Source organism: Halichoerus grypus, chromosome X (assembly GCF_964656455.1).
Source record: "Halichoerus grypus chromosome X, mHalGry1.hap1.1, whole genome shotgun sequence".
In the NCBI taxonomy this organism is placed as follows: domain Eukaryota; kingdom Metazoa; phylum Chordata; class Mammalia; order Carnivora; family Phocidae; genus Halichoerus; species Halichoerus grypus.
In genome coordinates this window covers 70,487,670-70,498,132 of record NC_135727.1, presented here as the reverse complement: position 1 = coordinate 70,498,132, position 10,463 = coordinate 70,487,670, and the positions used below count along the sequence as shown (strand labels likewise).

General features: G+C 55.0%; 1 protein-coding gene across 6 annotated transcripts; it reads left to right on the top strand.

The window, feature by feature from the left end:
- Positions 1 to 885: 885 nt before the first annotated feature.
- GJB1 (gap junction protein beta 1) lies at positions 886 to 10,248 on the top strand. Of its 6 annotated transcripts, none has more exons than XM_078063833.1 (2): positions 886 to 910; positions 7,609 to 10,248. In XM_078063833.1, exon 2 carries the CDS (start codon positions 7,625 to 7,627, stop codon positions 8,474 to 8,476), a length of 852 nt encoding a protein of 283 aa, XP_077919959.1. In that variant the 5' UTR covers positions 886 to 910; positions 7,609 to 7,624; the 3' UTR covers positions 8,477 to 10,248. The 6 variants fall into 6 exon arrangements, with proteins under 6 accessions (XP_077919959.1, XP_035975489.1, XP_077919960.1 ...); XM_036119596.2 differs by lacking the exon at positions 886 to 910 and adding an exon at positions 1,585 to 1,677; XM_078063834.1 differs by lacking the exon at positions 886 to 910 and adding an exon at positions 2,112 to 2,135.
- The last annotated feature ends 215 nt before the right edge of the window (positions 10,249 to 10,463 follow it).

Below are 10,463 nucleotides of genomic sequence, written 5' to 3'. Positions count from 1 at the left end.
TCAGTCCCCCGGCACATGGGAATAGTAACAATGCCTAGCGCACAGGGTTACTTTGAGGATCAAACAAAGTAATACTTGCAAAGGAAGCCCTACTCTTTATCCACTTGGCACCACTGTATACGCGGCAGGAATCACCAGGTGCCGGTGGATGGCAGGCAGCCTCACCCCCCACAGTGTCGAGCTCAGTTTTGCCTTATAGCAAGTTTACCAGACGCTCCTTAAAGGAATTCCCTACCTGGCTTTAACTGCCCTTCCTACTGCGATCCCCTCAGCTGACTGATGGCATCTTCCAGGGCCACCCACCACCACCCTGCCTCCTCTCTGTCCCCAGCCACACCCTGCCCATTCCTACCGCTGTGACTTTACTCACACTCTTCCTCCTCCCTGCAATGCTGGTCCTGCTCTTCCCCTTTCAAAGTCCCACCCGTCCTTTCTCGCTCCACTCAAGCCTCACCTCCTCTAGAAAGCCTTCCCCGATGACGTCAGTTGACGCTCATCGTCCCCCTCCTCAAACCTCCTCAGCAGTGAACGTCAAGAACCACATAACCGAACGTACCCGGAGAGTTTTCATGGTGACTTCTTGAGTCTTGGTCTCGTCTCCTCAGGAAGTTGATACCTTTCTTAAAAACAGCTGGGAGGCTTTCCCCTCTTTTGCCACCTACCCCCTCCTTACCTGTCTCGGCCTGGGTGCCCAGTAGGTGTCCAGTAAGACTTACTGGCTGATGTATCCGTGTACCCGGGGCTCGTGTACTCATACCCGTGTACTCGGCCAAGGGAAGCGGAAGCTCTGGCACTCTTTCCGGCAGTGAGCTCGGGCTCCGGTGAAGGGCAGAAGCCAGGGGACCGGGTTCTGCTGACTTCACTGATTTCTCCACAGCCACTCAGGCCACAGAATTAGCAGGGTCTTCAGGTAAACCCTCCGTCAAACTGGACTGACCCTTCAGTTAATGGTTGACTCTCTTCTGTTTGCCTTAATGATTGCTAAGATCTGTTGCTGCACATCATATGCTTTGCGGCTCAATTGCCTTGGCCCAGAGGGTAGAAGGCAATGGGTTCTCGCATGGGATTGGAAATGCGTTGGTCCGTCCCCAGCCACTCGGGACGCAGACACTAAGCGTAGGCCACAGAGCATCGTGGTCCTGCCGTCTGGGGGAAGCACTCCCATCCTCCTCGCCTTGATGTCAAGGTGCCAGTAGGCACTGCCCTTGTCTTTTTTTTCTCCCCATAGTCTTATCGTTTTAGAGGCTGGGACCTGGAAGGGATGGGAGGGATGGCCCCCAGGGCAGGAGCCCTCTCTGCAACTCGGCCCACACACTGGATCTACCGATGACCAAGGGATGGGGGAAGCCTGAGGGCTGTTAACAAGCCCAGGTCCAGGCTAAACAGGGGCACATGGGTGACACTGATGCCCCTCTCCTTCTGGGACAGGGCAGCAACTCCAGGCTATGTGATCTCTCACCAAACCCATTGGGAGCTCAGGGGATCAAACTTATTTAATGATTGTGTGTGGGAGGAGGCAGGGCTGGTTAATGTTTGTCTGGTTCCTCTTGGGCTGCGGGCCATATCTGGCTCCGGCCCTGGGCTCTTTGTCCCTCCCCTGGACTGGGCTGACAGTACCTAGTGGCCTGGCACAGACACGCCTGCAGACATTCCCCGGGAAAGGGCAGCGGCCGCCAGGTGAGGAAGCTGGGGACTGGGGGAGGTGGGCTGGGGAGGGGAGCTGGTGTGGCACGGGGTGGGGTGGCAGAAATGGGGGCTGGGGAGAAGCCTGGGCTTTGTTTTCTCTTGGCCTCAGCATTAAGCCACTTAGGTCCCTTCTGTGCTTCCCTCTGGGTAGAATGAGGCCCCTCCTGCCAGGTGCCAGGCTTGCTTAGCCTCTCTCTGGAGCCTTCAACTCTTATCCTCTTTCTGGGCTCCGAGTGGCTTCTCCTCTCCCCCCTTCTTTTCCCCCAGCCATGGATTCTCTTCATCCTCACAGGGCTGAATTCTCAGGAAGATTTGAGCCCTCACCCCCACCCCCTCCAGGCCCAGGGTGGCCAAGTTCGTCTCTTTAAGACGTTTCCTGCCAAAGAGGGTGAGGGTTTGGTGGGACCGTTGGGCACTGCCAGATGTTGTGCTCCTTCTCTGACTAGAAGGTAAAGCAGACATGCAACCAACCTGGGGTTGCGGACGGATGAACACAGGGCACTCAGCAGGTGCAGAGGGACAGCCTACGGGGCTGGGATTTGGGAGCGTGGCTTTCTGCTTTCTCGAGGGAGGGAGGCAGACTCAAGCTGAGCTGGCAGTAACTGATGATCTGGAGATCTAAAGGAGGGGTGGCCCCCCAGCTGTTTGAAAGTTGTTCCAGCTGTTGGGGATGGCACGGCTGAGTGTATGGACTTAGAAAACGAGGTGGTGAGAGGAGGCTCTGGGCAAGAGGGTTTCGAATGGAAAGACCTGCAGATGAGGATGCAGCAGAGCAATGGGCAAGGGACCCACATTTTGGCAAGGGGTCAACATGAGTCCTAAGTTAAGCTCCAGCACTTGCCGACCAGCTGTGTGGTAAGTTCCTCAGTTTCTTTGAGCCTCCATGGCCCCATCTGTGAATTGGAGACAATAAGCCACAGCTCACAGGCTTGTTGTGAGGATGGGAGTTAATGAACATCCAGCTCCTGGAACACCATAGGCATTCCATAAATGCTGGCTGTTATGTTATAATAAGCCCAAGGAGAGAGCAACAGGAAGTCAGATAGTTGACGGAGGAGTAAGAGGGTGTAGTCCACAGAGTGAGTAAGGGAGCGGACATTAACAGTTCCTATGAAAAGACCATGACCAAGTGAGGGAAGGAGAGATCTGGAATGAGCTAGAGTGACCCTGACCCCAGGCTGGCCACAGTATATATGGCAGGGCGGAGAGGACGAGCAAAGTGCCTGAGGTGTCCTGGGGCCACAGGGTCGAGGCAGAGAAGAGAAGCAGGGGGCAGAGGGAGAGGGCTAGAGAAGTTTGGCCTTGGCCACACCAAACTGACAAAGGCAGGCTGAAATTCCAGAAGAAATGCCAAAGAAAGCCCCTTGTTCCTTCCTGGCCAGAGACTGCTTGTGAAGTGGGGGGAAGGAATTGTGGAGTCTGAGGCTGAACAGAACCTCATCCAGTCCAGCCAGGGCCCTCTTCCCGAACCAAAAAAACACCAGGATTTCCTGTAGTTGGAAGGAGGGACAGGGAAGAGGTGGGGGCAGAAAGAGAGAGAGAGAGACCTGATGAAAGGGTATGTGCGCACATCTGCGTGTGCGTGTGTGTGCACGTACCCACGCACGCGACCACGTGTGGGAAGGAGTCAAAGGTTTGAGTTGTGGGCCAGGTCTCGGTGAGAATGCAGAGCAAAAGACAATGTACAAGGCAGCGCGAGGTACAAAGGCTTTGAGGTGAGAAGAAAAGAAATGGGAAACTTGACTCTACCATTTTGCAGAGCTGCCATTGAGGCAAGTTATTTAACCTCTCTGAGCCTCAACCTCCTTGTCTGAAAAATGGGGATAATATTACAGGACTGTTGCATGGACTAAGTGCGACCTCCTGATCTTGAACTGTGCTTGGGTGCCTGGGCAAATCGGAATCCGAGGACAGGGCCAGGGCCTGACAGAGCCAGGGGAGTCTTGTCTAATTAAACCCGAGAGCAAAAACAGGTCTGGAGCAACACAGAGCATATCAATACTTGGACTTTAACCCAAAGTCACAAAAACGGTTTGGATTTCAAAATCAGGTCCCTCCCGTGGATGTTTTTAGAATGAAACCCTTGAGGTACTGATGTTGACATAGGGATAAGCTCTCCATCTAAAGGGGAGAGCAAAAATTGAGATCCCAGTGCCCACACGAGGGTGCTTAGGGGCCCCAAAGGGAGCTTTTCCTGGCTATGTCCCAGAGGGTGCAAAATGAGAGGTGGAGAGCTGCAAGAGCCTAGAAATTCAGGAGTGGCCAGGCTGACTGAGGAGCACCCGTGAGGAGCACAGAGAACAGCTGAGGTGTGCTTTGGAGTTTGAGGAAGCAGCCCGAGAAAGGTAAGGCAGGGGAATCAGAACAGATCAGAAGGCAGCGGAAAGCCCTGGGAAGGAAGGAGAGGAAGAGTTACCAGTCCATAGGAAACGGGAGAAGGGGTTAGAGGAGAATACAAGCCAGACCAGTTTTGAATCCCCTTGTTTCTATTTTTTTTAAAAAGATTTTACTTATTTATTTGATAGAGAGAGAGCACAAACAGGGGGAGTGGCAGAGGGAGAGGGAGAAGCAGGCTTCCCACTGAGCAGGGAGCCCGATGCGGGGCTCGATCCCAGGACCCCGGGATCATGACCTGAGCCGAAACCAAGAGTCAGGTGCTTCACCGACTGAGCCACCCAGGCGTCCCTGAGTCTCCTTATTTCTAAAAACACTCACAGACAAGCACCTGGGTGGCTCAGTCGAGCCCCGCGTTGGGCTCTGTGCCAGGGGTGGAAACTGCTTGAGATTCTCTCTCTCTCCCTCTCCCTCTCCCTCTGTCTACCCCTCTCCCCACCTGCTGGCCCACACACTCGCTCTCTCTCTCTCTCAAAAATAAATAAATAAATAAATAAAAACACTCACAGAAAGAAAAATGATAATTCTAGCCAAATTATAGAGCTTCTGGGCAAAAGTATGGGCTCCGGAGTCAGCTTGGCCCGACTCCAATCCCACTTCCGTCCCACACTAATTGCACTGATCCATGTGACCCTTGGACAAGTCCCTTCACCTTGTGTTACCTCAGTTTCCTCTTGTGTGACATGAGGATGAAAAGCAACACCAGGGCGCCTGGGTGGCTCAGTTGGTTAAGCGACTGCCTTCGGCTCAGGTCATGATCCTGGAGTCCCTGGATCAAGTCCCGCATCGGGCTCCCTGCTCGGCAGGGAGTCTGCTTCTCCCTCTGACCCTCCCCCCTCTCATGTGCTTGCTCTCTCTCATTCTCTCTCTCAAATAAATAAATAAAAAATCTTTAAAAAAAAAAAAAAAAGAAAAGCAACACCTACCTCACGGCGTTGTTCTGAGGTTTACGTGAGGTCGTGCGCATACAAGGCCGGGCCTCACAGGTGCTCAGTAAATGGTTACTCTTAATAACGTTCCTCGACCACCTGTTTGTGAATCTAACGTGTGTCACCAGATGAGGCATTTCTTCACGGTGTAACCATCGGGCCTCTTGCGGCAGCCCTGCCTCCAGAACCCAGGGCTGAGGAGAAAGGGCACCTAGGCTCCTGTTTCCCCATGCTCGTTGAGGCCCCAGCATGAACGCACTAGGGCTTTTTTTTTTTTTTTTTAAGTTAAATGAAAAAAAGAAAACCTTATTCAGAGAAGTACTCTATGTCCCGTGGACCATCCCTTTGTCCCCCGGGGTCTTTCATCCCATTCCCCAACTTGTCCATGGCTAATAGCTTCCCCTCCCCCTACAAGAGAGAAGAGCACCCCGACCTCGAGTCAGGGCTTCTGCCACCACCACTGGCCCTGCACGGGGGGGCAGGAAATGCCCTACATTTCCCCCGGGCCCAGGCCTGTGTGCTCTCCTCACACCCAGGTCCCTGCTTCCAGCATGATCTACTTTCAACTTACTGGCAGAAGTGATGGGAGGGGGGCGCCTGGGTGGCTCAGTCGGTTAAGCGACTGCCTTCGGCTCATGGCATGATCCTGGAGTCCCGGGATCGAGTCCCGCATCGGGCTCCCTGCTCAGCAGGGAGTCGGCTTCTCCCTCTGACCCTCACCCCTCTCATGCTCTCTCTCTCAAAAATAAATAAAATTTAAAAAAAAAAAAGAAGAAGTGATGGGAGGTAGGGGGGCGGCCTTCTTCCCCTGTGCAAAGCGCAGAAGGGAGTTTCTGCCCTAGAGCCACTGGCAGGCTCGGGAAAGCAGGAGGTCACAATGTCCATTTGCTGTCGGGGGCAGGACAGAACAGCCTGTTTCATCTCTGCACGGGCACTATACGTCAACGGCAGCATTGGGAAGCGAAAGGAGGGACACTGGGGTTGGCAGACCACCCAGTCCCCTGAAGCAACATGTTTTCTCTTCCCGATAAGGTGCTTACTCCCTTGATCACCAGCTATGAAACTGGAGCTGGGCCGAGAACTTTCTGCAGGTGGCTTCACTGAAGCTCACAGTAACCCTGGGTATTAACAACCCACTTACAGATGAGCGAGCAGGCTCAGAGGAGGTCAGGAGCTAGCCCGCGGTCGTGTTAGGCGAAGAACCCGGATTCAAACCCAAAGGCGTATGACTCTTCCCTGTCCCATCTTCCAGCCTTCTGTTTGCTTGTTAACTTTTGCCTTCTCACTCTGGTGCCCACCTGTCACCTGAAGCTCAAGGAGGGATGGTCAGGGTTTGCTCCGTGACACCGGAGTTGGAAAGTACTCAGGGGTCTGCAGCTGCCATGTTCCTTGTGCTCTCGTGGGGAGCATTAACCCTTGCTTTTGTTGTCGTTCTTAACGGCTGGCTTTTGCTTTTGCCGACACCCGCTGCAAAAAGCACAAAGGGCCTACCGGGGAAAGAGCCTAAGCCTCGGCTTCAGATGCTTGTGCGTTTCATCCTACTGTAACACTTCTTAGCTGTGTGACCTTGAGTAAGTTGCTTGACTTATCTGAGCTTCGGCCTCCTCATCTGGACAGACTGGGATAAAGTCCTTGGAGGCCTGCTGAGTGGGTCCGAAGAAAGAATGTATGGGAAACAGCTTATGGGACATACGAGCGAGCTCCCCCATACATACCGTGCAGGGGCTCTCAACCTAGGAAAAATCCGGCTGACCCTAAGTTTCTAGGAGAGTCATAGGCGACAGCCTCAGCCCGGAGCCTCCTGGTCCCCTCAGGTCCCCTTTTACGTGCACCTGTCTTTGTCCCATCTCCCCCCACCCCCCGCCATGGCCATTCTTCTGGTGGGGCTGTGGGGCGGGTGCGGCGATGGACCGGGCGGGCACAGAACAGGTGGGTGCAGGCTGGGTGTCCGGCGCTGGGACACAAGTGCTCTGTGTGTAGGGTGGGCGGAAGTCAGGGCGTTTGATCTGAATTCTAAAGGGCGTTGTTCAGAGCCCCACAAAGGTCCCATTGTGCAGACACTGGGTATAAAGCAGCATATGACTCCCCAGCACCGGGCGGCGATGAATTGGAACGCAGGCGCGGACCCAGGGACCACTCCCCCTGCACAGACATGAGACCGTAGGGGACCTGTCTGGGTGGCCTCAGGGATAGGCGCTCCCCAAGGTAATGGGCTTTGTTGGGCTCACCCCAGGTCCAGAGCTAAGGAGCTGGGGGATGGGGAGCTAAAGAGGATGGCTGATGGCAGAACAAAATGGGCCTGCTGAAGAAAGGGGCTCTGGAGAGGAAAGAACGTTGGACGAAAGCGAAGAAGGGAGATGGGGTTCAGGGAGGTCAAGTCAAGTGAGGAGGAGGAGGAGGAGGAAGAGGAGGAAGAGGAGGAAGAGAGGCTGGCAAGGGACATGGGGTGATGAGGAAAGTGATGACCATCCTTCTTCCCTTCCTGTCACTGGCTCTCGGAAGGGGTGATAGGGGTGGGGGGGGGTGTCAGGCCGTGTTACGGTGTCCAGCTTTCTGCCCCAGCTTTCTGCCAGCCTGCTCTGTGGCTCGTGTTTTGCAGGTGTGAATGAGGCAGGATGAACTGGACAGGTTTGTACACCTTGCTCAGTGGCGTGAACCGGCATTCTACCGCCATTGGTCGCGTATGGCTCTCGGTCATCTTCATCTTCAGGATCATGGTGCTGGTGGTGGCCGCGGAGAGCGTGTGGGGTGACGAGAAGTCTTCCTTCATCTGCAACACCCTTCAGCCCGGCTGCAACAGCGTCTGCTACGACCACTTCTTCCCCATTTCCCACGTGCGCCTGTGGTCTCTGCAGCTCATCTTGGTGTCCACCCCGGCTCTCCTTGTGGCCATGCACGTGGCTCACCAGCAGCACATAGAAAAGAAAATGCTGCGCCTCGAGGGTCATGCGGACCCCCTGCACCTGGAAGAGGTGAAGAGGCACAAGGTCCACATCTCAGGGACACTGTGGTGGACCTATGTCATCAGCGTGGTCTTCCGGCTGCTGTTCGAGGCCGCCTTCATGTACGTCTTTTATCTGCTCTACCCCGGCTACGCCATGGTGCGGCTCGTCAAGTGTGAGGCCTACCCCTGCCCCAACACGGTGGACTGCTTCGTGTCCCGCCCCACCGAGAAAACCGTCTTCACGGTCTTCATGCTGGCCGCCTCTGGCATCTGCATCATCCTCAACGTGGCCGAGGTGGTGTACCTCATCATCCGGGCCTGCGCCCGCCGAGCCCAGCGCCGCTCCAATCCGCCCTCCCGCAAGGGCTCGGGCTTCGGCCACCGCCTCTCACCTGAATACAAGCAGAATGAGATCAACAAGCTGCTGAGCGAGCAGGAAGGCTCCCTGAAAGACATACTACGCCGCAGCCCCGGCACTGGGGCCGGGCTGGCTGAGAAGAGCGACCGCTGCTCGGCCTGCTGATGCCACAGACCAGGCAACCTCCCGTCCCGCCACACCCCCCCCTGGACCCCCCCACCCTGCCCTGGAGCCTGCCCCTCCTTCTCCCCTGCCGGGGTGCAGGCCTCTGCCTGCTAGGGACTGCTCCATCCGAATCTCCCTTCCCTCCCTGGTTTCCCTCCCTCGCACAGGGCCTTCTGTCTGAGGGGCCCGAAGGGGGTGGGGAGCCGGAGGTCACCCACGCCAGTGCTCAAGGTTGTGGGGGGGGCGTGCGGGCAGCTCTTCTTGTCTGTACCCCCTTTCCCCTTCCCTCTCCCTGGGGCCACTGGGGACAAGAGATAGGATGCTCTGACAGCATCTCCAATTATGAAACTAATCTTAACCCCGTGTTGGCACAGACCCTATTTCTGGAGTCACATCGGTGGGGAGGGACGTGGGCAAGTGGAATGGAAGGAGGGTGCTGTGGACACGTGGGGGGGAAGAAGGGAGGGTAGGCAAGGCAAGAAAAGGAGGGACAGCGCTTTGCGGGCCACAGGGAAAAGGAGGACACGTCCGGGGTGGAGGAATTAGGGAGGGAGGGACAGGCAGATAAGTTGCAGTGGGGGTTGGTCAGGGCCATCTTTGCCTCATTTCCCAAGGCCTCTCTGTGCCTGCAATGTTACACATTAAACGGGATTTTACAGTAAACGAAGAGGTGGCTTGTATGTTTGTCAAGTTCTTTCTCTTGCAACCTCTGACCTCCCCCTGGATGAGCTGGCCTTGGTGTTTTGCTGACCTGGAAAGCGATGGGCAGCAGAAATAGTGAGACCCTGAGCCATTCTTGCCTTGTTTTTTTTCTTTTTTGGGGGGGTGGGTGTTGGTTTGGTTTTGGCTTTTGGCTTTTGGTTTGCGGGGGCCTTAACAATGTTTTAATCACAGCTTTATGGGGATCAGATGCCCTGACCCCCTTCCTTTCCTCTTATTTTTTTTTCATCCATTCTAAGTATAGTTTATGGAGTTTTCATGATTGCGTGCAGTTTTGTAAACACGGCCGCAATATATTATAAAACATTTACATTACCTCAAGAAGTTTCCTTGGGCCCCTTCCTCTGATTTGAAAAACATTAAAATGACAACTCCCTCTGGAGAGACAGGAAATGATAGAAAGATTTCGCAAGTCGGAGAGGGTAGCACACAGGTCCTGGGCGAGGGCCCCTCCTCCAAGCTCCTGGGAGAAATAGCCCCCTTCCTCCCTTGAAACTCGGCGCCTCACTGCAAACTGATGCCCCCACAAGCCACCTGCTGGACTCTGACCCCTCTACCTGGATTGGACATAGTCCCTAATTCTACCCTCGTCCCCAGTTGCCTTCCCTCAGGACTCAATGCCTCCCATCCCAGAGATGTCTCCAAACACACGTCAGAACTTTCATAGCCGGCGGAGGGGGGAATGTCTCCTCACCCCATCTCCTCACTCCGAAGCACCAGGTAGCCTCCCTGCCCTCTGGCAGATGTGATGGGAAAAGCCCCAACCTGGGACTTGACCAAGCTGGGGTCAAGTCCTTGTTCTGTCCCTTAGGAGTAAGACATTCCCTTCCCCAAGCCTCAGTTTCCCTGTGAGCAAACAAAGGCGGGCCTAGCACATGGCTGAGCTCCCTTTAGCACTCCGGGCTTCTGGGATTCCTAAGAGGCTTCCCCAGACTCACAGGGGCTTCCCCATCTCAGAGTTGCTGCCCTCACCAGGGAGCCTTCGGAGTAAAAGCACCCCCCCCAACCCCCAGCAAGTTTCTCGCCTCAGTTCCCCTACCTCTTTAATATTTTTTTAAAAGATTTTATTTATTTGACAGAGAGAGACACAGTGAGAGAGGGAACACAAGCAGAGGGAGCGGGAGAGGGAGAAGCAGGCTTCCCGCAGAGCAGGGAGCCCAATGCGGGACTCAATTCCAGGACCCCGGGACCATGACCTGAGCCGAAGGCAGACACTTAACTGACTGAGCCACCCAGGCACCCCTCCATTACCTCTTAACAGAAAAAA

Excerpts from the sequence above, each read along its gene's own strand:
- GJB1 (XM_078063833.1), top strand. The coding sequence starts at position 7,625 with ATGAACTGGACAGGTTTGTACACCTTGCTCAGTGGCGTGAACCGGCAT.